This window comes from Phodopus roborovskii, unplaced genomic scaffold (genome assembly GCF_943737965.1).
Source record: "Phodopus roborovskii unplaced genomic scaffold, PHOROB, whole genome shotgun sequence".
Taxonomy (NCBI): Eukaryota; Metazoa; Chordata; class Mammalia; order Rodentia; family Cricetidae; genus Phodopus; species Phodopus roborovskii.
The window spans coordinates 34,171,905-34,198,051 of NW_026126418.1; the positions used below are offsets into that span (position 1 = coordinate 34,171,905).

General features: G+C 44.4%; 1 protein-coding gene across 1 annotated transcript; it reads right to left on the reverse strand.

Moving 5' to 3' along the window:
* Positions 1-21,358: 21,358 nt before the first annotated feature.
* Sp5 (Sp5 transcription factor) lies at positions 21,359-23,847 on the reverse strand. Its single transcript, XM_051183992.1, has 2 exons — positions 23,319-23,847; positions 21,359-22,552 (listed from the first exon to the last, which is right to left on the reverse strand). The coding sequence occupies exons 1-2, from the start codon at positions 23,367-23,369 to the stop codon at positions 21,407-21,409; spliced, it is 1,197 nt and encodes a 398-aa protein (XP_051039949.1). The 5' UTR covers positions 23,370-23,847; the 3' UTR covers positions 21,359-21,406.
* Positions 23,848-26,147: the final 2,300 nt, after the last annotated feature.

The following is a 26,147-nucleotide window of genomic DNA, read 5'->3' on the forward strand; positions in this document are numbered from 1 at the left end:
GTTTGGATTTTATGATAATCATGCTGTCGTCATGGTTATTCTTAACACACAGCCCCCTCTGAACCTCCCATCTTCGGGACTTTCAGGGGTATCCATGGGATGGTTTTCACCAAAAGTTTGTGAGTGGAGATGACGTATCTCCATCATCTCCCTCATTTAGAGGCAGTTATGTATGAGATAAGGTATTTTGGAGTCATTCCTGAGATATTCAGGAATACGAATGGCACATAGTTTGCCTGTGTGATCTTGCTGGATACAAGAAGAGGAATTCCAGGTTGCCCTTTCATAATTTTACTTCCCTGAAAGTATTTTGTCTCTTTGTTTATTGATTCCTGCCTTTTTTGTTTTCTGCGAGGGTTAAGCTTGTGTCTATCTCTCCTTCACTGTTGTTTTCCTTGTGCCTAACATGGTGACTGACTCATGAGAAGAGTGCCCCTCCCCCCCATGTGGTGTGAATGAAGCATTGAATGGGGTCTCTGGGACACATGGGCACAGCCAAGCTTGAAGCAATGCTGAGTTTTGTACAATGATATTCTAAGAGGACATGCCTGAGGGAGGGGGATGAGAACTCAGGTTGAGAAGTTAAAAGGAGGTAGAATGTGCTATCAAACCAACTTGTTGAAAGGGTCTAATTTACAGCTGCCCCAGGAGACTCAGCAGGAACCCTGCTAATAGCTGCCCTAGAAATGCTGTGGAATCTGCCTTTAGGGTGTTCGGTTAGTTACTGTAACAGACACTACATAACAATGACTTAGCAGGATGGTTTAGCTCTCATTTTTAAAAGTCTAGCTAAGGCTGCGGATGTTGTGGAGAGCCAGCCTGTTGCAAATGGAACTCCCTAGAAAGAAGCTGTGTCTAAGGAGGCTGATTGACAGAATAGAACTTCTGTGATATGAATAGAGTGGAATGTTGCAAATCCAGAGTCTTCTAGCATCTTTACACCCTCCCACTTCAGAGTCATCCCTTGCCATCCTTCATACATGACCTAGCATCTTTTGTAACCACTAGGTACATCCTTGGGAATGTATGGATAGACTCCTAGTTTCTACCAATCATAGAGGGCTGTCAGCATTTAAGACCTGTATTAGAGTTCCCTCACTATGCTGTAATTGCCTACCTAATGTAACCATCAATGTATTTGAAAAAATGTGTTATATAACGACTTTCTTTATTCTGTGTTTTGTTTGTTTGTTTGTTTTTGAGACAGGATTTCTCAGTCATGTAGTAGATCGGGCTGGCATTGATCTCAGAGATCCGCCAGCTTCTGCTGGCATTAAAGGCGTGACCACCACCATCCAGCTTCTTTGTTATGTTTCAATAAAAAGTTCATGAAATTGTTGCATCGTTGGGACATGGTATTTGGGGAAACCCCAGTCTGTGTTCTTAGGCTATGACCACTCATTTGGCTCCAGAATAAACCAACTCATTTAGTTCTTTGAGGTGATAGCTCTTTCTTTCATCCTCACTAGCATGCACAAGGATCTGGGTTCAATCCAACATGGGAAAAAAGAAAATTGTAGCCAACAGACACCCTAGGAACAATGTGTGCCTGTATCATATGATGCTCTGTGAATCTTGTTCTTTCTGTTTCAATGTTGTGCCAGCTTCCAGGGTGTTAGCTTCCTGCTCGAGTTCAACATTCCAGTCTAAGAAAGGAGGAAGGAAAGGCAAGCCACGTGACTGGGTTTCCTTCTTTTTCTTTTTCTGTACTAAGGTTAAACCCCGGGCCTTGCACTACTGTACTAAGGTCAAGCATTCTACCACTGGACCATACTCCCAATTCTTTAATTATCTTTTCAGGGCATATGCCAGACTTCACATACATCACTTAGGCCCCCATCTTGTTGGAGAGAACTTGAATGAACAGCCATACCTAACTGCAAGGGAGCTTGGAATATGAGATCTGTAGGTAGACAGCCATGTGCTTCTCTGAACTTGGAACAATATGGCTGAAGCTGTGAGCCACAATTATGTCCTGTATATGTGACTTTATTGTTTTATGAGTTTATATCTTTGTGATTGTATATACATCATCCGTGTATGCAGTTGTCTACAAGGACCAAAAGAGGACATGGAATCCCTTGGCGCTGGAGTTATAGGTGTTTGTGAGCTGCCAGTGTGTGTTCTTAGATATGATCTATGGTCCTCATGGTGGCAGCAGCAAGTGCTTTTAACACTGAGCCATCTCTCCTGCTCTGATGCTGTTGTTGCTGTTGATAAATTGAATCACAGGGAATAGTAGGCAAGCACAATTATGACCCTTGATTATTCTTTAAAATCTGTATTATTGTGTGTGTATGGTGTGGGGGCAGGTACATGCATGTCTCCTCATGTGTGTTGGGGTGTGGCGATTTGAATGTGAAGTGTCCCTGTACTTTCTGGTTTTGTGTGTCAGCTTGACACAGCTGGAGTCATTGAGAGAGGAAGGAGCCTCAGCTTTGGAAATGCTTCCATGACATCCAGCATTTTCTCAATTAGTGATCAAGGGGCTAATGAGATGGCTCAGTGGTTAAGATCACTGACTGCTCTTCCAGAGGACATGGTTCAATTCCAGGACCCACATGGCAGCTAACAATTGTCTGTAACTCCAAGATCTGACACCCTCACACAGACATACATTCAGGCAAAACACCAAACATAAAATAAAAATTAAAAAAATCAATTAGTGATCAATGGGAGAAGGTTCATCTCATGGTGGGTGGTGCCACCCCTGGGCTGATGATCCTGGGTTCTGGAAGAAAGAATCTAAGCAATAGTGGAAAAGCTACCCTAAATGCTCTTCCCCTATAATGATATTGATGACTACCTTATGCCATCCTAGAGCCTTCATCCAGTTTCTGATGGAAGCAGAAGCAGACACCCATGGCTAAACACTGAACTACACTCCTGGAATCCAGTTGCAGAGAGGGAGGAGTGATGAGCAAAGCGGTTAAGACCAGGCTGGAGAAACAGAAACAGCTGACCTGAACAAGGGGGAGCTCATGGACCCAGTCTGATAGCTGGGAACCAGCATAGGACCGAACCAGATTCCCTGAACGTGGGTGCTAGTTAGGAGGACTGGACAGTCTATGGGGCCTCTGGTACTGGATCAGTATTTACCCCTAGTGCACAAATGGACTTTAGGAGCCAATTCCACAGGGCAGGGCCTAGGCCCTGCTCCAAATGATATGACAGACTTTGCAGATCCCCCATGGAAGACCTCACCCTCCCTGGGGAGCAGAAAAGGGGTGAGATAGGAGGTTGGTGGGGTACAGGGGAAGAGGGAAGGGAGAGGAACTAGGATTGACAGATTGACACGTAAAACAAGACTGTAATATAAATAAAAGCTATCAAAACAAAACGAAAACAAAGAAGTACGATGAGCAAGCCATGAGAAGCAAGCCAGTAAGCACCACCCCTCCGTAGCCTCTGCATCAGCTCCTGTCTTCAGGTTCCTGTCCTGCTTGAGTTCCTGTCCTGACTTCCTTCAGTGATGAACAGCAATGCTGAAGTGTAAGCCACATAAACCCTTAGACAGTCCTCCGCAGACTCACATATTTGAACACTGCATCCCCAGTTGATGGCACTGTTTGGGAAGGTTCTGGAACCTTTGGGGTTGAGCCTTGCTGGGGGAAGTATGTCACTGCAGGAAGGCTTTGAGGCCTCATATTCTTGTCCCACTTCCTGACCATTTTCTCTACTTCCTACATGTGGGTGGAGATGTGATTAGCCAGCTTCTGGCTCATGACATCATATCATGCCTTCTCTGCCATGCTGGAGACTAGCCTTCTAGAAGCAAAATAAGCCAAACCCTTTCTTCTTTATGTTGCTTCTGGTTATAGTTTTTTATTTTTTGTTTGTTTTGTGTTTTAATCACAGCAACAGGAAAGTAACTAGGGCAGTGGGTCGGAGGTCAACCTTGTAGAGTCAGTTTCTCCCCCCACCTTTGCATGGATTCTGAGGATTGAAGCCAACCCGGAGCATGACAGGTGCTTACCCAGTGAGTCATTTTCGTTGGCCTCAGTTACTCTTGCCTCCTGGTATTCAAGCCCTGTGTAAATCCTCTTCTCTTTGAGTCACAACTGAATTGAATATTGACAGGCTATCATTTTGTAATTAGATTATTCAAAATGTTCCCCTGTCTTGTTAGCAGACTCTACTGTCTTTCCAGCTTGCATACTGTGGTGAAGTACTCATTTTGGAGAGGCCCATATGGCAAAAAAAAAAAAAAAAAAAAATTGGTCAGTCTCCATGCAACAGCAGCAAAGAATTGAAGTCCTCAGTCTAACAAACTGCATGAGTTTGGAAACAGTCAAGCCTTCAGATCAGATCTCAACTGTGGCCACTATCTTTTATTTTATTTCTTTTTTCTTTTAAGATTTATATTTGTTTATTGTTTTACACATATGAGTGTTTCCTTACATTCATGTATGTGTATCACGTGTGTGCTCAGTGCCAAGAGGCCAGAAGAAGGGATTGGATCCTCTGGAACTGGAATTACAGATAGTTTTTATCTGTCATGTGAGTGATGGGAACAGAACCTGGATCTTCTGCCAGCGTAGCAAATAGTAGAAACCACTGGGCCATCTCTCCAGCTCCCTTGGCCAAGGTCAAGTCCACGGGGAAACTCCTTTTCTCCAAATTCTGGTGATTAAACAAAAGCCAGCATTCCTCAGGAACTTGTGGAGCTGGTTTTCCTCTACCAGAGGAGTCATTGTCCTTCTCACTGGCAGAAGGGACAATTGGCTATGTGCCGGTTACTGTGCCAAAGTACATGCTGGCCTCTAGGCTCCCTCAGTATCACACATCCCTAGCTCTTCTGACCTCCTCCCCTGCCCTAAACTCCAGTTTATGGGCTTCCTCCCCACCAGCTACTGATCCTCCTTGGGAGCCTGCGGTTTTGGCTATGCGCCCTCTTTCGCTACACTCTCCATTCTTCTCACTCTATGTCCATCTCTCTACCTCTCTGCTTAGAGTCTGCCCCTCTCCTGCCTAGGTCCCGTCTTCTGTTCCCGGTCAGTCTACTTCTTTCTCTCCCTGCTCCAGACTCTTCCAGATGCCTCTGGCTGTTCTCTCCTCATATCTGCAATGAAAACCTTCCCTTTAACCACACGATGCAGCAGTCACATTACCAGTTTATACAGCCAAAATCTTGACTATAGACTTACTTAGGAGAGCCCGTGAGCTGAGGCAGCAAAAGGACTTCAGCTGCAAATCGATGATGTACTAGGTGTTGGTGTTTAACCTGCCCACAGCTGGGGTTACAGGCGTGGGCAGCTGTGCCTTTTTGCATGCTTATGAGCATTTGAACTCACATTCTCAGGCTTGTACAAGTGCTTTTTGTTTGTTTTTGTTTTTTGGTTTTTTTTTTTTTTTTTGAGACAGGACTTCTCTGTGTAGCTTGTAGAGGAGGCTGGCCTCGAATTCACAGAAATCTGCCAGCCTCTGCCTCCCAAGTGCTGGAATGAAAGGCATGAGCCACCACACCCTGACTGTACAAGTGATCCACCTTCCCAGTCTACCCATCATGCTTATTGAAGAAAGCAAATAACTTTCAAACACAGTTGAGGTTTCTAGAGGTAATTTAAATGCTCATGTTGCATATTCTTTCAAGACCGTTTGAAATACTGTTTGAAAACCCTTGGAAACAATTGATTTGCTATTTAATCTTCTCTATTAATTATAGCAGAAAACTGTTCTAGATATGGACAGAAGGCGAGCCAGATGTAAAGCATCATGGGCTATGTGGCCAAGGGAAATGCAGAGGCGCACTTTGGGAGCACTGGCTTCCTGACCTATGGCCGGCAGCGTCTCTGCTGCCTTGACCAGCACCGTCTGTTTGTCTGTACAATGAAGAGTTTCAGTTGGGTGAACCCTGACATCACTTGACTCATAAATCTTAATAACTTCTTGATTTGATTAGCCAGAAAGATTTATGTCTAGAACACACGTATTTAATCAACTTTTCTGACTTCTGTTGAGAATTTATTGGATTTGGGTTGAGCACAGAAGTGGCCTTTTGGTGTCTTTATTCTGACATTCTAACAGAGAGGCTCATGACTCCACTGCGCTTGGCACAGGCATGCTGATGAGTGAAAACTTCTGGCCTTTGCACCTCCCCCCCCCCAAGCAGCACATCAGCTGTGGGCATTTATTTTTTTCATTTCATGTGTATGAGTATTTGCCTTGTGTATGTGCATACACGCCACATGCATGCCTGGTGTAACGGACAGTTGTGAGCCATGGTCTAGGTGGTAGGAATGGGATCCATGACCTCTAAAGAGCCGCCAACACTATTAACCACTGAACCATCTCTCCAGCCCCCGGCTGTGGACTTGAAAGAGAAGAAAATTCCATAGTCAATGATTTCCTGAGCACCTGCCATTAGCAGAGTGCCGGGAGATTTCCTCACCTGGTAGACTTCCTCCTCTGTAACTGCTAAAGTGGGTCTTCTAACTGCCTGCAGAAACACTGGGAGAAGGTTATGAAGAAGCTAGTCTGGCCTCATCCTTGAACTCAGTGAGCCCCTATAGAGACATAACTCAAGATTCTGCATTTAAATAAGTACGGCTGACAATTTTCCTTCGAATAAGTTGAGAGTCACAGTTCCCAGTCTCTTATGTAGTGTCAGGTCAAACCTCTGATGTGACTTTGAGAGTCTTCCCCAGTCCCCATTTACTGTAGCTCCTTTCCTTGGCTGCTGGGCGTTTATCAGGATGCTTTTTCTCTGGGCATAACAGACTATATGGCTGCTTCCCTAGTCTAGCATGTTGGTTTCTGCTCTGTTTAATGAGAGGGTCTGACTAATGGTTCTCAAGATCTCTAATCCTGATGTGTTAAATTTAGCAACTAGAACTGATGGTTATAGTTCATCTAGTCAAGGATAGTTCCTTGATCTTTCAGGATTCTGGAGACCTTTGTGGGAGGATGGGGAGATGGGAGATGTATATGATATGGCCTAGACAGCTTTAACATCCCTTTTGTCATTTACTGGGGTTCTTCTTAAGAACCTCTAGGCAATGGCGATTGAATATTTTAGCCTAAGGGCAGAGAGAGAGGCCCATTCACTGGGAAATAAACAAAAACCTGACCCTGATAATTCTCTGAGGCTTTCTGTTATTTCCAGGCTCAGAAGTAAGCTATTTCTCAAAGCTGTTTTACTCAGGTGTGCATTGATCTAGAAAACAGGACTGAGATAGCTCATGGGCAAGAAGGACTTAACTGAAAAGGGAGCCTAATGTGGGCTGGGACGACACCAGATGAAGCAAAGTGTCTGGCTTTGGACAAGTGTTTACGAGATCTGAAGTTTTTGTTTGTACTACAGAGATACCCCCTGGTTTCTGAGCTCATTTGGGTGTTTTTTTTTTTTTTTTTTTTTTTTTTGGCTATTGAGCAAACCAGAGGTTCCCAGTAATGCAGTTTTTGTCACGTGCCATTATAGTTCTGCAGCATGGGTCATGCGTGTGGTTTCCACTCTTAATGGTGGAATTAATGTGTGCCCAGTGACTCTTAGCTATTAATTATCCAGTGACGTTGACGTTGAGTTAGATGAATTGGCTGAGAATTCCTTTAAAGAAGCCAGATGTTGTTATAAGGCCACTATTCCACTTTATGAAGAAAGTGCCACTAATGTGTCAAATACGTGACTTTATATATTTAAAGTGAAGAGAAAGAAGAAAAAAAGATGAAATGTGTGATTTATGACTCAAAATGTCACCTCAGTTGGCATTAAAGACTATAAAAGGATTGACAATATAACTGCATATTGTGCTCACACAAATTATTCTCTGATTAAGACTAATATTTCTGCCTTCTCACTGGTAGCCAATCCCAAATGTCTTAGTTAGGGGAACGTTTCAGCCAAGTGGGTTCTCCATTTTCCATTCCCAATGTAACTTGTGAGAAATGTGTTGTGCTGGCTTCTGATTACTCTTAATGAACTCTCCATCCTACACTGATTGAAATACACAATTTCCAAAGCTTAAATGCATTAGCATGCTTGGAAGATTTTTTTTTTCTTTTTCTTTTTTAAGACACAGGCTGTCAGGCCCCTGGATTTCTAATTTAGGGAGTCTTGGGGGATTGGACATATGGGTTTGCTTTTTACTGGCCTTCTTTTCTTTGAGACAAGATCTCACATAGCTCAGCTATGTAGCAGAGGATGACTTTGAACTGATGAATTTATTGCCTTCATCCCCCAAATGTTGGAATTACAGGCATGCTCCTCCATGGTACCTGGCTTTAAGTACCCCTGGGGAGGGAATAGAACCCAGAGCCTTGTACATGTGGGGTAAGTACCCTATGGACTGAACTATGTTCCCCTCCCCCAGTCCCTGTATTTGTGTTTCTAACAGAGGATCCTCCTGGTGTTCTTGTTGGTGCTTGGAACAAGTCTGTCTTGAACTGGGTAATAGTTGAATTATATTCTGAAAGCATAGTTCATGTATGGCCTTCCAAGCAGAATACCCATTTGTAGACTAAAACAGCTTATGGTTATTGCCTGAAGCCAATTCCCTTACTTCTGTTTTGTTTGAGGAATTTTGTTTGTATCTGGTGGCTGCTTTTAGCAGGCCTTAGTCTTGGACTCTGTCCATCTGCACTTGCGTCTTCTGTAAGGCCATGGAGTTCTTTGAAGGATTCCTCTCACCTTTGAGCCTTCACGGTTCCTGACACCCCCCCCCCCCACCGCAGACATTAGCTCATTGTTTGCTAAACTGCAGACATTATATCATTATTTGATAAATTGAATTTAACTATGTTTATATGTTTGAGTTTGTTTTAGGCCCATTTTTCTAAGTCTAAAAATTTAAAGCCTACAAACGCAGAATTAAATTAAGCACAAAGCTCACATATTATAATTGAACACACCGACTTGCCTGACTTTGAAGGTTTGGGAAAGGATAGTTTCCTTAAACAAGGGTCAGAATTTTCAAATCTAATTATATCCACTTGCATTTTATTGAGACATTTATTGAGACAGATTTCTGTACCTCTTTATGTGTTTCATCACGGTCATCTGATACATGTATACAGTGGTAATAACCAAGTCAGGGCAGTGAACATTCCCTTAAACATTAATCATTTTTACATGCTGAAATCTTGTCATTTTTATAATATAGCATAAATTCTTCAGACCAATACTGTGCTACATGCTGTGAAAACAAACCAAAACAACAACAGAAACTGAAGTAATCCTTCCCCTCTGTGTTGGCCTGCCTTAGAGCAGTGTTTCTCAACCTGTGGGTTACTACCCCTTTGGGGTTGGATGACCCTTTCACAGGGATCACCTAAGACCATCAGAAAGCAGAGATGTTTACATTATGACTCATAATAGTAGCACAATTGCAGTTGTAAAGTAGAAAAAAAAAAGTTATGGTTGGGGATCATCACAACATGAAGGGCTTAAAGGGCCGCAGCACTAGGAGAATTTTTTTCTTTAAAGCCTTAAAGAATTTTTTTCTAGCTTCTTGCTCATCCCAGGCTCTAGGGAGAATTATTTCTTTCTTCAATGAGACTCACTAGTTTCTGCAAACAGATGAGAGCATGCAATCCTCGTCTATGCTTGGCTTATTTCACTTAGTACAGCGACCTCCAGTACCCAGTGGCTGGCCTACCTGCCTGCTTGCCTGCCTGCTTGTCTATCTGTCTGTCTCTCTCTCTCCCTTCCTTCCTTCTTTTCTCCCTTCCTCCCTCCCTCTCTTCCTCCCTCCTTTCCTTCCTTCCTTCCTTTCTTTCTTCTCTCTTTCTCTCCCTCTCCCTCTTTGTTCTTTCTTTTTGAACTATCCATACTAGTGGCTGGAGAGATGGCTCCGTGGTTAAGAATACTGGCTGCTTTTCCAAAGGACTCAGGTTCAATTCCCAACACCCACATGGCAACTCACAACTGTCTGTTCAACTCCAGATATACATGCAGGAAAAACAGTAATGCACATACAATAAAAATAAATTGATCTTTAAAAAGAACTACGCATACTATTTTCCATAATCTCTATACTAATTCAATCCCCACCAACAATGAGTTCTCATTTCTCCACATCTTTGCCAGTATTTGTTGCCTTTTCGATAATAGCCATTCTGATTGGGGCAGGTGGCTGGGGAGTGGAGATGATATCCCATTGTGGTTTTGATTTGCGTTATTCACAGTTAGTGACACTGAGCTTTCCACCATGTGCCTGTAGTCATTTGTGTCTTCTTGTGAGAAGTGTCTACTTTTTAAGGCCATTTTTTAAAATGGTTTTTCAAGACAGGATTTCTTTGTTTAACAGTACTGGCTGTCCTGGAACTCTTTCTTTAGACCAGGCTGGCCTTAACTCTCTGAGATCTGCCTGCCTCTGCCTCCCAAGTGCTAGGATTAAAGGTGTGCACCACCACTGCCTGGATTTAGTTCATTTTTTAAAATGTGTTTCTTGGGTGCTCTACTTTTTGAGTTTATAAAGGCTGGACATTAATTGCCAGGGCCCATAGAAGTGGCTCCATTTCATCTTGACTTAAGGTCAAGTGTTCAAGCCCATTATTACTCCTTCAAGGTTGAATTCATAGAATGTTTGGCCTTAAGTGTGGTTATTGTCAGTCTTGTCTTGACAACAGGATATCTAGCCTAAAGTGTAGCTAATAGATGTCTCACCTTGACAACAAGATATTTGGTTTAGGGTATGGTTACCTGCTGTTTGGGGTATTGAGAATGTAAATACATTTGTTCTTTGTATCTATACATGCTTTTGATTGGGGTATATAAGAACTTCGAGTTATAAACTTGGGGCTGACCCTGGTATTCACTGGATGCCCTCCAGACTCTATCTCTTGTCTCTTATATAATTCTTTCCTCAACCCATACTCCTCCTTCCAAGCATGAAGTGGACTGACCAGGATGGACAATTAATCCTCTGTCAGATGATGAATCTGCAAATATTTTATTTCAATCTGTAGCTTATCTCTTTAAAAAAAATGTATTGACTTTATGTGTGTGTGTTTGTTTGCATGTATATCTGTGGAGCACTTGTGTATCTAGTGCCCATGGAGGCTAGAAGAGAATCTCCAGACTGGACTTACAGATGTTTGTAAGCCACCCTGTGGTGTGAGTGCTTGAAATCAAACTACGGTCCTCTGGAAGAGCATCCCGTGCTCTTAACTACTGAGCCATCTCCAGCCCACTGTAGCTTACCTCTTATCTCTTGATCCCATTATTCCTTTTGCTGTGCAGAAGCTTCTCAGTTTGATATAATCCCATTTGTCTGTTTTTACCTTTGTAAAAAATCTGTGCCTTTGGGGGTCCTGGTCTGACACCAGCGCCTTGAAGCATTTCCCCCATGTTGTCTTGTGTTAATTTCAGAGTTTAAAGCTTCATATTTATGTCTTTGATTTATTTTGAAGTGGTCTTGTTTATGTGGAGAGAACAAGGTAGAGTCACTTGCCTGTACATTTGGTTCGGTTTTGCCAACACAATATATTGCAGAGACTGCCATTTCTCTCTTGGATGTTTTAGCTCTGTGGCATGTGTTTGGTGTGTGTGGTTCTGGGTATTTCTGGGCATGGGTGGGATTGGTCCTATGTCACAGGAGGGAGCTTCTCATTGAGAGAAGGATTGTGGGTAGATCGCTACAGTACTGAAACTGAGAAAACACATGAGACAGTCCTCTATCATGGAAAACTAAGGATGGGGAAAACAGACAGGATGAACAGATGTTTATTCAGGGAGAAATAATTTATAGCAGAGACAGATGGACGCCAGCAGGTTCCAGTCCAAAGGATGCCTCTGGATGCTCTCTGTCTTTGTCCAGGAAGCAAGAGAGAGCTCCAGACCTAGCTCTTCCATGTCACATCCACCCCTGTCTCCACCCCCAATGGGCGTGGTCAGTGTGACAGGTGCTGGAGGGGTGAATATCTTACTGCAGTCTTCTGGTTCTGTGGCAGCAAGCTTATGTGATACTAGCTGATGCAGTCTGAAGACCACTGGGAAGGAGGCTGTGCCTGATGCTGCCCTGGGAGTACTGGTGGTGCTGAGGCTAGAGCTGCTGGTAGCTGCGTTCTTGGAGAGGTATGACATTAAGGGGACCTTTTCCAATTCCTAGAGCACAGCACAGGTGATGGCTGGCACTATGCAGCAGTAGCTACCTACCACTTAAGAGCTGAGATTTGTCACCAGGGCAGTAAGGATGGTGGTGGGATCCTTAGCCACAGTTCCAGCCCCCAGTGGACAGGTATGGGTGAAGCTGCGATGCTGGGATAGTAGCTCTGGGATGATAGCTTCTCCAGTTCTTATGATGCAAGCAAGGGGAGGGTTTGGGCTTGAAGCTGTGGCATTGAAGAAGCTGCAAGATGCTACAGTGGGGCTGCCTTATATCCACTGTCTTTTTCTTACAGCGTGGGGTCATCTATCGGGGAAGTCAGGGTTGAAGTTATAGCTTGTTTTGCATACATTTCATTCACTTTCTCTCCTTCCTCCCCCTCTCTATTCCTCTCATCCCCCCTCTCTTCATTTCTTTTTAAGCTGGGGATTAGACTACCATTGTTTTACCACTGAGCTGCATTCTTAGTGTCTTCTTAAATATTCTTGTCAATCATTTGTTTATCTTCAGTTACTTTCCAGGAAAAATCAGAACAAGGAGGATCATATTCCTACAGTCATCTTTGCTGGAGGATTTTAAATGCTCACCTACTGCTAGACCCCAAACAAATGGCGAAAATGGGTTCCAGTGTGGAGTTAGCACAATGTCCCAAAGAAGAGGCCTGAAGGACCATGCATAACTTCAGGCCATGTACCTCACGATAATAGACTTACCCTAGACTTTTTAGTTGCCTCACAAGGGGAGGTCTGTGCTATAGAAAAGACAGTTAGTTACATAGTGTTTCTTAACATGTGGGGTTAGAAGTTGCCAATATTTTTAAAAATTTTATTTTGTGTGTGTGTGTGTGTGTGTGTGTGTGTGTGTGTGTGTGTGTGTGTGTGTGTGTATCATGCACCATGTAAGTGCCTGTTGCCTGTGGAGGTCAGAAGAAGGCCAGATTCCTCTGGGGTACAGGGCCCCTATTTTGGATGCATTGGCTATTCTCTGATAATTACTAAGTTTACTGGAAAGCTGCTGCTGTGATTTGAATGAGAATGGTCTCCATAGGCTCACCCAGTTGATGGAACCGTTTGAGAAGGATGAGGAGATATGACCTTGTTGGAGGAGGTATGTCATTGGGTATGGGCTTTGAGGTTTCAAAAGATTCTTCTGGTCCTCCTACTTCAGATCAAGAAGTAAACTCAGCTACTGCTCCCAGTTCTATGCCTGCCTGCTGCCATGTTTCCTGCTGTGACGGTCATGGACTCTAACCCTCTGAAACTGTGAGCCTGAAATAAACTCTTTCTTCTATAAGTTGCCTTAGTCATAGTGTCTCTTCACAGTAATAGAAAAGTAACCAAGAGATGCTTTAACTTTTCATTTACCTCCTCTCTGAAATCTCCACAAACAGTATCAGGTCTTGGGGAGATATGTAAGAGTTCAACAGACACAAGCATGCACACACCTGGAAATGCCACTAAATTCTGTCATCAGTTCTATGAGGCGTTTTTGTCTCCTTTTGATGCTTTTAACTATGAATCAACCCTTTTTGTTGTTTGTTTGTTTGGTTTTTTTTTAATGAGACTTCTGGAATCAGCTGCCAGAAAGCCAGGGTCTTCACATTATATGCTAATAGCTGTAAGGTGTGTTTGAGGATTTTCATTCACAGGTTTTAGTTTTGAAGCATGCCAGCTTTGGAAAAGACCAGAAGATCCTCCAAGTCTGAGTGTCTTTGGCAAAGCCCTACTGATTCACGCTCACCATTCGTTTGAAAAACAAATCCAGAAATTTGGGGATAAGGGAAAAACTTTCCTCCCCAGGGATCTACATCTGAGAAGGAGCTCACCCCAGCTCTCTGACCTAGGACCCCATTTCAAGCCCCCTGTATCTACCCCTAAAGTTTAAAAGCCTATTGAGTTCTTTACTACAGGGAACCAACTCAAACGTCAGGTTTACTTTTAAGAAAGAGACACATCATGTAAAGTTTACATGTTGGAGATGGACATGGATGTATTATCTGTTTGACTCCAATGATCTGTCTCCCTTTCGCTCACTGGTAGATCTGCCTTAGAGAGAGAAGCAAGGGAGCGGTGGCAGGCCCACAGGTTCTAGTTAAGGGGTGCTGGGACACACACAGGCTTACTCTTGGTAAATCTGAGTTGTGACTGAAGAGGTACTCTCTCTGTGAGAAACAGATTAGTGACTTTGGACCTCAAGCCCAGACTCAGCACAGACTGTTTTCCTGGATGGCTTTCCTGTCAGCTGTGTGAAGTAGTGTTAAGAGATGGTTGGACTCCATCAAAGATAAACTCTCCAAACACAAATACAACATCAATAAGAAATATAAATGACTGCATGTTAGTAGTCTCAGTTAACACCTCCACTGAAAACATAGTCAAATAAAAGGCTGTTTATATAGATTGGATGATATACTTTTTTTTTTTGAGACAGATTTCCTGTAGTCCAGGCTGCCCTCTAGCAAGCTCACTGTGTAGCTAAGGATGACCTTAAAATCCTAATCCTCTAGCTTGCTTTCTGACTGCTGGGATGTGCGCTGCAACTCCCAGCTTTTTGTGGTGCTAGTGGTTGAATCCTGAACCCGGCTCATGCAAGGCAAGCACTCTGTCAACTTTGCTACAGCCCCTACTTTTTTTGTATTTAAAGTTTTCCTTTCTATTGCTAGGTGAATATTCTCATTGACATCATAAATATAAAAACACTGGCAAACACTATATAAATAAAATGACTTGCAGTAGACCTACATATTTGTCTCGGATCTGTAAAACTGAATCCAAGGGACATAAAGTATCTATTGCTGCAGCTATTGCATGGCAGGTGGTTTGTTGATAAAATGATAACAGCAGCATATGCACCTCTTCCAACTTACCACAACCTCTTTCCTGATTCTATGACAGCAACACAACTACTGGTTCCAAGTAGACGATGAAGGAAGATATAGTCCCTTATGTATATAGCTTTTTTTTTCTTGAGAATTCATATTGAGTTATCTTTTATTTAGATAAAAATAAAGAGGCAAGGGTCTACTGTCATTTGTATACAACTCCTGTTATCTTGAAAAATAAAAATGTTAACAGGAATGCAGTGTGCTCATTCTCCCTAACTAGCAAATCCTACTTCATGCAAAGCTGTTCGCTTGTTCTGCTGTTTTAATTGTCCATGTAGAAAATTACATTAAGGATCTATAGAATAGCTCTAGGGGAACAAATGTCTTTTCTGTATAAAGGCAGGTAATGTTTTAATGTTTCATAAGCCTAACTTTTTATACAGCAGTTACAGGTCACGTTCATTTATGTATTCGGCTCATGGGTTCAGCAAAAGTTTCTGGAATACACAGTGTATGAAAGTCTAGGCAGCCGAGAGGCTGTTTAGCATCTCACCTTGATCATTTGGCAAGAGGGGGATTTCAAAATTATATTTCTTGATGGTAACTTTACAAATAATGTATCTGTAAAATTTTCTTTGTAAATACTGTGTGTTTTAGTGTGTTTTGAGTTTCCAAACAAAATGATCCCTGCATTTCCTGAAGATGGTTGATGTAACAGTTGGAGCAAAGAAGTCTGGGCAAGATATAGGAAATGCAGAAATAGGTTTTGTCTGGTTGCACATAATCTTTGCTCTTTTTAAGCTCTGGGAGCTCTGAAATATATTTTTGGGTTACTTCAGTGTGTTTGACAAGACAGCTTGATATTTCTATCAAACAAATGACTTTCATATTGCAACAATCTTTGTAAGAACCACTCAAATAAAATTCTCTGGAAAAGGCTACAAGAAAAAAAAAAGAATAAAATGAACAGATTTAGCTAGGCATGATGGCACATGACTGTAAAACTATCAACTCTGGCAGAGGGTTGAAGGTTCAAGCCCAGGGTTGGGGAGTGCAGATGAGTGGTACAGCACTTCCTTAGCTGAATGGGTACTGGGTTCAATTTCCAGTACTGAAATCACAAGCAAAATACAATTTAAAATAACTATATTTTAGAGGCCAGATGGGTTCTGTACTATAGGGAGCTAAGTCAAATAGTGAGTGCATTTATTTACTTGTTTGTTTGTTTGTTTATTTATTTATTTCAAGCCTGGGTTTCCCCATGAAAGTCTGGTTGTCCTGAAACTAACTCTGTTGACCAGGCTAGCCTCAAACTCAGTGATTCATCTGCTTCTCTGTGCTGGGACTAATGGTGTGCATTCCTACCACCTGTTGTGGTGTACTTTTAAGGAAGAGGCACATTACATAAAGTTATCATCACAGAGATGGACATGGATGTATACACATTTGCCTTCTTCAAGACCCAGAATTTTAAAAGTAGTACACAGAACATAAGAAGAACAGTAAGCTTTCTGTAGATTTTTAGACGGTCTCCAAATATGTTCAAAATGAGAACATTTCCCAATCTTAGGCATAAACGAGGAGGTAGGCCTAATGCTTGTCTTGGGAATTGGATGAAATAGAGCTGAAGTCTAGATGTTTTCCGTTGAGTTTTAGATAGTACCGACTAAGGCATGACTGGTACCTGCATGCCAGAATGGTTTAACTTTACATTTAAAGAACTCAGAAGGCACGGACACACCTCATTGGATGTTATACTATTTTAGTATATTTTTGATGTCAGAAGTATGACTATTATGTAGTTTAGTAAAAATACTTAATCAAACTTACATCTCTTAGTTTACAGTCTCCATCTTCATAGGGCTGAATCGAATTTCTAGAATGTGAAAGCTGTAGATTTTCCATGTTATATCAACTAAGAACTAGATATGATTTCCCTGTTTTGACTTTTGTATTACATAGAAACTAACCCACACTTTAGTTATTACACGATGTATTAAAAACTACCAAAGTCTATGCATGTGTACCAAATTATGGATTAGATAGCAACCTTCCCATCGAGATTTGTTTTAGAGAATTGCTAAGGATAAGGAAAAGTGTATAGTACAGAAAGAGAATTAAAATGTCAGATGAAATTATATGATGTCATACACATGCCCATCTTCACATAAAAGACACTGTAACAGTAAAACAACCAGTGAAATTGTCAAGGAAGTAGTAATGGTCCGAAACTATTGGGTTACATGTTTGTTGAACTAATATCACTTACTCACAACAGTCAGGGACATTATGAAGGTTATTGCATAGTGTTCATAAATGAAATTGAACCACTGCTGTATCTAGTATCATCACATTCTTTAAAAAACAATTGACATAAAGATATTTATGCAAAAATGTGAAATCTTACTAATACCAGAGAAAAATTAAAATTCCTATATAGGATGTTACACCGATCAGATTATGACTATAGTGCATGTGATTTTGGCATATTAACTTAAATATATCTCACGGTAAACATGTGTCTATCTAGACATTTTCCTTACTTTCCCCCCTACTTTAATCAAACTGTGTTAGCACACATTTCTCTGGTTTTGGAGGGGGTGTTGCAACATGTTATGTTCTTGCTTGGTAGTTCAGGCTGGCCTCAAACTCACTAGGTAACAGTACTGGCCATGAGCACTAGGCAATCCTTCTGCTTCATCCTCCTTCTTACTGGATTCAGGGTGTGTAGCACCAGCACTTTATAGGTGCCCCAGATCTCATATTCTTTTAAAAGTCCTCCCTCAGTCGTGCAAACAAGAGGAAAGTAGTGATAGTTAATTGGGGACAGTACTGAACCATAGTTGCTTAGCAGACATCAAAATTTAAATCTGAATCTTCAACATAGCTCATTCCATAACATCAAAAATTAAAACCTGTTAATTGACTCTGTTGTGTAATGCAATAAGCTAAAGTATGTAAAAATGTTCTGCAATTCTATAGTTTCACATACACAAGTGCCAGCCACACTTTTAAAAGAGTAGGAACGTGTAGCTACTTCTATAACAGCTTCTATCACATTCTCCCAGCAGACCCAAATAACAACACTGAAGACAACACTTTAAACTGATTACTACAGTATTAGAATAGAGCACAGCACACACTGGGGTAAAAACCTGTCTTTTTATGACATAATCAAAACAAGCTTTTACTGAAGCACCCTCAGCAAGATTACTTATTTGACTGAATTAAGGCAAATGTATATACACATATACACACACACACATACACACACACCATGGTCCTAAGAGTTTAATTCTAGTAAATCTAGTAAATTGAAGTTGAAGTTAGTAACACTTGTATTTTCTTTGGCACATTTAGCAGACCCATTAAAAATAAGCGATCAACTACAGAAATATCTTCCCAGTGTTCTCTTGAGAAAAGTAGAAAGCCACATTGTTAAAATTCAGAAACACAAAATTCTAAGTTAGCTAATTTATGTATTATTCAATTTCTCTGTTTTTAAGCTCTTAACTGAAATGATTCACTTATTCTTCAAGTGCATACCTTAAAATATCACCAATTTGGAATTTAGTATATTCTCTATGTCCATTCTATCCAAACCAGCTTCTTCAAATTCTAGTCTAGTGTGATTTGAGACAATCATTAACATATCCATTTCAGTTTTTAAATAACTGTGTACTGAAGTCTAAAATAAAAACCTTGATAAAGATTGACAGATTAAATTTGCTTTTTGGGGTTGGCAAACTCCAATTCAAAATAATATATAATTACACAATTTGCTTCTAAACTTTTAATTTTAATTCCATTAAGTTTTCTGCTACAAGTAATGTAATTTGTGCTTAAGTCATACTTACTGTTTTTGCATACTGGTGTTCCAAAATAAGTTTTAATGTCCTTAATATGGCACTCTGGTTGCAGACTTATAAAACAAAGCATGCAATAACTGAAATTCCCACAGCTTGTAAACTTGAATGCATTTCTACATTATGTTAACTTATTTTTTCAGTATATCCATGGAATGCCTTCCTATACTTGGATATTATTATCACTGTGGCTTCCCTACTTCTTCAATAAAGGCATTAATTCTTTTTCTAAAGTAGTTGACAGAACTGCAGTAATATGATGAATGATCAACAATTATCCTGTATCAAATTAAGCTAAAGGCTGCTTTTGAATTCGGCAGGCTCTATTGAACACAATCCTAAGAAAGTTAGTTTTGTCATCACAAGGCTTAATTTGGTTTTTAAAGTTACACATACCTTACTTTGGCAAATTCCACATGTTTGGCCTAGTTTTCCCTTAATTACAAAGTTCTAAGAATACTACCTTCACTATCTCTCATGCTTAATTTTCAGTACGTTTGGTATGCTTTTTCTCCCCATGAAAAAGATTTGTTTTCCTCTCATCTCTTTGAATGCTAAAGGATTGCACCTGTCAGTAATCACAGGTGTGTTTCAAAACTGCCACTTTCTTCTTCTTCTTATAAACCAAAGCTACTCTTCTTAAACACACATGATATAACCACTTCAAATTCCCTGAGACCAAAGTTCCCATCACCTGCCAAGAAACCTTTCTTGATTTCGAAGTACATCCCAGGCCATGGCTCAAGAGCAAGTGAGTGAAAACTTCATGCAAATTTTCTACTTATCCATGTAACATGTACTAGGTCTAAATCAATATTCCTGATCAATTATAAAAGGTTTAGGTTAAGAGTGCATTAACTGCACTGTCTAGCAACTGCACTGCTATTGCTTGCAAACCAGCCACACCCTTAGACATTTAGCTCACTTTTGTGACGTGAAGGGCCAGGGTGCCTGGCACTCAAGGTTATTGAACAGTGCAAAGTCTCTAAAGAGGGCAAGCACTCTGAGGCATGCACTGTCAAGGGATCGAACATGCATTTGCTGTCTTGTCTCACATTACATAATAAAACAATTTCTTATGATTTTGTTGTTCTCATCTCAATTATGTTGACGTCTGTTTCATTTACATAACATTAAAGAGCAACCCATGATAGCTTTTGAAAATTTGTACTTTAGTTTGACTTCAAGCAAAAATTCATGGCAAGCTTGTTAGCTATGGATTACTATAAATACATACACACTAATCTATCACAAAAAGATCATTCACTGTGTTTTGACATTGACTTGAAACAGTAATGAAATTTAAATTGTGTTTTGAGTTGTGCTGATTCTAAATGAAAGAGTTTAACTGCTTATTAAGTTTTGGGGTTGAAAGCCCCAAATATTATAATACAAATGAGTTAAGACACTTGAAAAACAAGAGACTTCAAATTTAAAAAAAAATTAGAGAAAAGTGAGAAACCTGTATTTTTAAAAAGCCTTGTTCTTACATTTCTAGCTTATGAGCGAGCATTCTGGCTTTTCCCTGAGAAAATCTGTCTGGTCAGGTGATTAAAAAAGAAAGTCCAAGCTACAAGAAGAATGAAACTTCCTGGCCTACCTGTCTATCTAGCTGTTCTGTGTGAACCAGCAAACAAGTTCCATGTGGCCAGGCTGGCACATTGCAAGAGTGACAGTTACCTTTTTGGTGTTAGCGTGGCACTGCCCAGTCCACCTAAGGAGCTGTCAGTTCATTTGACTGTAAAAATGTCACCTGGGAGATGGCCCTGAAAACGAGTGGCTCCTTCCCAGGGTCCCAAAAGTATCAACTGTAAAACAGCAGGGAATTCGCCTCATTCTATGTACAGCCAGTATCAAACGTATAGCTAACTCCACATCAAGTCTTGGAGTTGCACAGAAACTTAAACTGGGACTGGCAAATCTTGCCTTAGGCTCTTTACCCGAAAATCACCTGCCCTGCCCCTGCCCCTGCCCATGCATCCAGTACACACTTTCCCAAGCCTAGAAACCAAAGTAGCCAGACACACAAGCAGCACACAGGGACCATCAGATCCCGGGCGAAACCTGACCTCTCAGTGAGGACTCCAGGAAGAAAAGATCAGAGGAGACCAGCTCTGCGGGGGGTCTTCCTGGGGAGACCCTGGAATGAACGTATTTATTTTTACGCTGCCACTGCTGATGGCTTTACAGAAACACACCATGCTGTAGCTCTGCGCGGAGCTGAGAACAACAGAAACATTTATTAACGTTATAATTATAATTACTCTTTAACAAAGCTATTATTAAATAACCTGTACAAAGCCCAAATCGGGCCTAGCGAAAACTCAAGCCCTGTGTTGAGTCTTCCAGGGCCCTTCCATTTTCCTTTAGCAGCGACTCCCACTAGCAAGGCCAGCAAGGCCCGACTATAGGTCTTCTAGGCAGGCGATGGCTAGGACTTTGGAACCGTCTTGGGGGTAGCTTAGGGTTCTCAACCATGTCCCAGCCCTACCTGCTCTGCCCTGCCCTGCCCTCTGCTCTAGGGACGGCCAACAGAGCTTCCCTGCGGGAGGAGGACAAATGAAAAGTTCATTTTAAAAAAAGTTTCCTCTCTGTCAGCTGCCTCGATGGTCTGCTTCAGGTCCGGGGAAGGATGTCCTGGGCAGAGTGGCGCCTTAAGTGCCCGGGTGCGCTCATAGGTCCCGCGGGTTCTCCCGCTTCACCCCGGCCTCGGCCACTTTGAGCTTCTTATTTTGGTGCGTCTTCACGTGCTTAGCGAGATGGTCGCTGCGCATGAAGCGCTTGCCACACTCGGGACAGGCGAAGCGCTTCTCGCCCGTGTGAGTCCGCAGGTGCCGCTGCAGCTCGTCCGAGCGCGTGAAGCTCTTGCCGCAGAAGAGCCAGTTGCACACGAAGGGCCGCTCGCCCGTGTGCCAGCGCAGGTGCGCCTTCAGGTGCGACGTCTTGCCGTACACCTTGCCGCAGCCTGGCACGTGGCACACATGTTGCTTCTTTTTGCCCGGCTCCGCCTCGGGGGCGCCGCCAGCCGCCTGGCAGTTGGGGCAGCGGCAGCGGCGGCACCTCCTGGCCGTGGCCGCCAGGGGGGCCTTGGTCTGCAGTAGCGCCGCGATCTGGCTCTGATACTGAGCAAAGTCCGACGGGCCCAACACTAGGCCCCTTTGCAGGGCAGCGGCAGCCGCTGCAGCAGCGGCAGCCGAGGCGGGAAAGCGGGGGGCGTGGGGAGCCCCGGCACAGGCGCTGGAGAGACTGGTCCCAGGAACCCCGGAGCCTCCCGGCCCCGTGCCCGATTGCGGGATGCTCCACCAGGGCAGGTCATCCGGGGCCGGGGCGGGGGACAGCTGGCGGCAGGTGGGCGGTGGAGGCGGAGGTGGCGGTGGGGGTAGCAGGTTGGAGTAGCCCGGAGGCAGCGCGGCCTGCGCGGCGTAGGGCACGTAGGCGGGCGCGCAGCTGGCAGGCAGAGCTGCCATGCTCGAGGGCAGCATCTTGACCGGCGAGAACTCGTAAGGGTACGAGGGATCCGCAGGGGGCGTGAGCGGGAGCTCGTGAGCTGCCCCGAAGGACGGCTGCAGGTGTGTTTTCTGTGGAGTCAGCCCCAGGCTAGGGTGCGGGGGAGGCAGGGCGCCTGGCGAGTGCGCAGGCATGTCGGCGGTCCACGGGTGGAAAAGCCTGGAAGGTGAGCCCAGCGCTGGGTCGTAGGGCACCTGCAGGAAGTCGGGTGCTGCTGCCGCGCCGGGCTGGCCGATTCGGCTACAGGTGGCGGCCAGCAGAGCCAGGGGCGAGTGCTTGCCTAGGTCCGGGGAGGCGCTGGGGGTGCGGTCCTGCATGGGCGGCGGTGAGGGAGGGCGGAAGAGACAAAAGGTTAGCGTTCCAAGCGTCGACTCTGGGCAGGCCCGCCACCCCCACTATTATACCCCTGCCCCTCCTCCGCCAGGCCGTCCCTCCCCCCAGACCTCACCGCGCCACATGCGCGCACCCAGCGGTCCCGGGAAACTTTCAGCGTCGGTGCTACTTGAACCGCAGGCGTTAAACTACTTGGCTCAAGGAGGTGCCAATCGGCCTTTAAGGTAGGCTCAAAAAAAGAGGAAGAGGGACAGGACTGGTCAGGAAGAGCCTGGAAATACCCATAGCCGGGTTGTGGGGCCATCCGCGCTAGCATTTTTAAAGTTCTTTCCTTGCATCCCTTAGGTTACTCTTTGGCCTATCCAGGCTGAAGTCATGGGAAGAGCCCAGCAAGGTGAACTCCGACCCAGTATTCTGCCGCTCTGACATATACATAACCCCCAATATCTGTGCATACCTCCCCATAGACCACACACACACATACACACACACACACACACACACACACACAGAGAGAGAGAGAGAGAGAGAGAGAGAGAGAGAGAGAGAGAGAGAGAGGAGAGGGAGGGAGGGAGGGAGAGAGAGAGAGAGATAGTTGTCAAGTTGGCCCCAGTGCGCCTAGGTCTGACTCCAGTTGCACCCTTAAATGGGAGGTCCTTTTGAGACTTAAGGTAGTCAGAGTACCCGCACAGATGCTGACTACAGATTCCCACTTGCTCGGGCCCTCTCTGGACCAGCACTGACCTGGAGGAAGGCCTGCAGGGAGTCGTTCCGGAGGACAGCCACAGCAGCCATGGCTACTGCTTGAAGGCCGCTCGTTGTGGAGCGGGACGCGGCCGCCGAGGCATGGACACCCGAAGGCGAGGACGAACGGCTGCCCAGCGTGCCTCCGAGTCCTCCCCGCCCGCGCCGGGCTTGTTCGCCCCGCGCGCGGTCTGAGCGCTTCAGGATCACCTCCAAGAATTTGATAAGGGCTTTGCTGGGCCGCCAGCCAGTCAGAGGAAAGATTTATGGCTTTGAAGTTTGCCGCTACCCAATCATCAAAGAATAGCGGCTCTTTCAGAAGCGAAAGCAAATCCTTTGAATCCACAAAGCTCCTATGGTGTGTTTGTTGGTCTGGATAAAAGAACTGATTATTAGGGGGGATGGGAAGGGAGGAGATAAAGGCGGGACAATTAATGAAGTAATCACTATGTGGGAAATGTATATACACAAATAATTGGATTTTCCTGATCAAAGGGGGCCTTGCCGCCTGGAGACTCGCGCTTGGGTTGCTCAGGACACTCGATCCCCCACCCCCACTTGCAATTAAAGATTTGCACCAAGGCAGTGCGCAAAGTGACAAAGTGTCTTTGTTATCTCTTAAAAAAAATCTGCCTTCAGCTTTCAGGAGCGGTACTTTGAGACTGGAATGAGGGTAACTTCCCGGTACTTACTCCGCACCCTCACATCGCCGACCAGAGCGAGTTCCTGGGGCGGAGCGTGGGACTGACCAAACCCGGTCGGCCCCGTGTCCCACTCCCTGGTTTCCCGCAGAGGCTCAGGCAGCTCAGTGACCCTGGGCAGGCTGGGCGGCCTCCCAGGGCGGCAGTGGGTGGCGCACACGCTCCAGGCCCTCCTGCTTGACAAGCCGCAGAGTCCTCTTGAGTCTCCACTGGTGACCTGGAAGTTTTCCTGGGGCTACAACTTGGGCAGAGTGAATCTAGGAGAAATCTGCACCACGCTTACTCTACTTTTTCCCACAACTCAGCTTGGCAGGATACCAGAACAACCCGGAACATACTACTTGGGGTGGTGGGCGCTGGGGATGGGTGGGGGTGGGGAGGTTGGACTGTACTTTCCAGACAAGCAGTTCTGTGTGTTGAGCAGGATCGGGCAAGCCTCCCACTTGTTAGGCTCCATCGAGACTCTACAGAGATGCTAGTAACCTCTATTAGTACCATCAAGGGCGCATGCGATGCCACACGCTGGACAGCAAGGTTTGGGAGCTTCTCCATAGTCCCTTTTCCCCCACTCCACCTCATCCCATCCCCGTGGTTTAAGAACCCGCAGATCACTGGGAGGAGGTCCCTGGAGAGGGAAGAAAAGTCAAAGTAAAGTCTTGTTCCTGCCATCGCTGGAAAGAAGTTCATCCTCAGGAATGCTTTGTCTCAGGCACAGAAGTTCTCTCTAGGGTGTGTCCCCTTCAAAACTTCCTTGGAATATCTGGTCCCCAAGGTCAGTAGGCCTTCTGCCCGCCTTCGGTCCAGGACCCTTCCCTAGAGGCTGGCAGGGCGACAGGGGGCCTTCTTTGCTTTGGTGGTCAGGAGTCCCTTCAGAGACTTGTCAATATGGCGGTTTAGGTGACTGACTGCACAGAGAAGTGAGGTTGACTTAGCCTGGTTTTTCTCTGGCCTTTCTGCCTCCGGGATCTTCAATCTCCAAGGCTGCCAGCTTCTCCAGAAGCCACGAACCAACTCAGCTTGCGTGGGGTGTTTATGCGCTGTGCAGGGACCACCATGCGATCAGGACTGATGCTCCAGGACCCATTAGCCTAACTCCCAAATTATTCCTAGAGGTTAGCAGAAATCCTACTGCTTCAGACTCTGCATATCGGTGCCTTTCACACGTCCATCAGGGGTCCTGATAGTATGCCATTAAGAAGGCCCATATTCTCCCACACTCCAGATGCCCTCGAAATGGAGATGACTAACAGGCCTCATACTCTTCATACTAGCATCCCTTCCGTCTCCCCAATGAGGTGGCACTCGTGGACCAGAGAACAGCAACCTCGCAGCTCAACCCACGCGGCTTCACTCCTAGTGAACACGAATGTGGGGTGCTGGGCAAGCGAGAAGGGGAGATGACTCTGGTTTTCCCTGGGGCCGATCTGCTCCAACTTGCAGTATCGAATTGCAAGGGCCCAGCCCCAGAGAAACCTGGGACTAGAAGGAGGCATTTCCCACGTGTGCATCTGAAGTCAGGGAGCTTGGCCAGGGAAACCTGGAAGGCTGTCATCTCCCTCCCCCCCCCCCCTTCTGAGCCTTTCCAATCCGTCTTTTCTGGAAGGCGGGAAAGCAAGCTGGAAGCATCTTCTATGACCAGACATGTTAGCTATTTTACCAAAAAGGCAAGATGAGTTAATTTACACCTCCGTAGTTACAAGAGTTAACTCTTCCCTCTAATTTTTTAGGCTATTACCCTTCCATTGGGCGCCAAGCAGGGCTGTTAAGCGCTCAAACGCTGACGCCAGGGTTTTTCTGCCTTGTCACTGAGAGTCTTGGTAAGTATGCCTCTGCTTGTCCATCTGTAAAATGTGCTGCCTGTGTACAGTGTTTGTGGGTCCAAAAGAGTAAGTACAAAGTCTGTATAACTGTGCTAGGCGCACAGTACGCTTTGGAGCGCCATAGTCTGCTCACTCCCTAATTTGTTGAAAAAGTTCCAGCCCTCCCAGAGCCAAGCTAGAGTTTGGAAAGAGACTTCGAAGAACTTCGCTTGGAGCTCCAGAACGAAAGAAAGGAAGAAAGAAAGGAAGAAAGAAAGATACCTTCCTAATGAAGGAATGTTTGGAGTGTCCATTAAAAATGCAGTGCA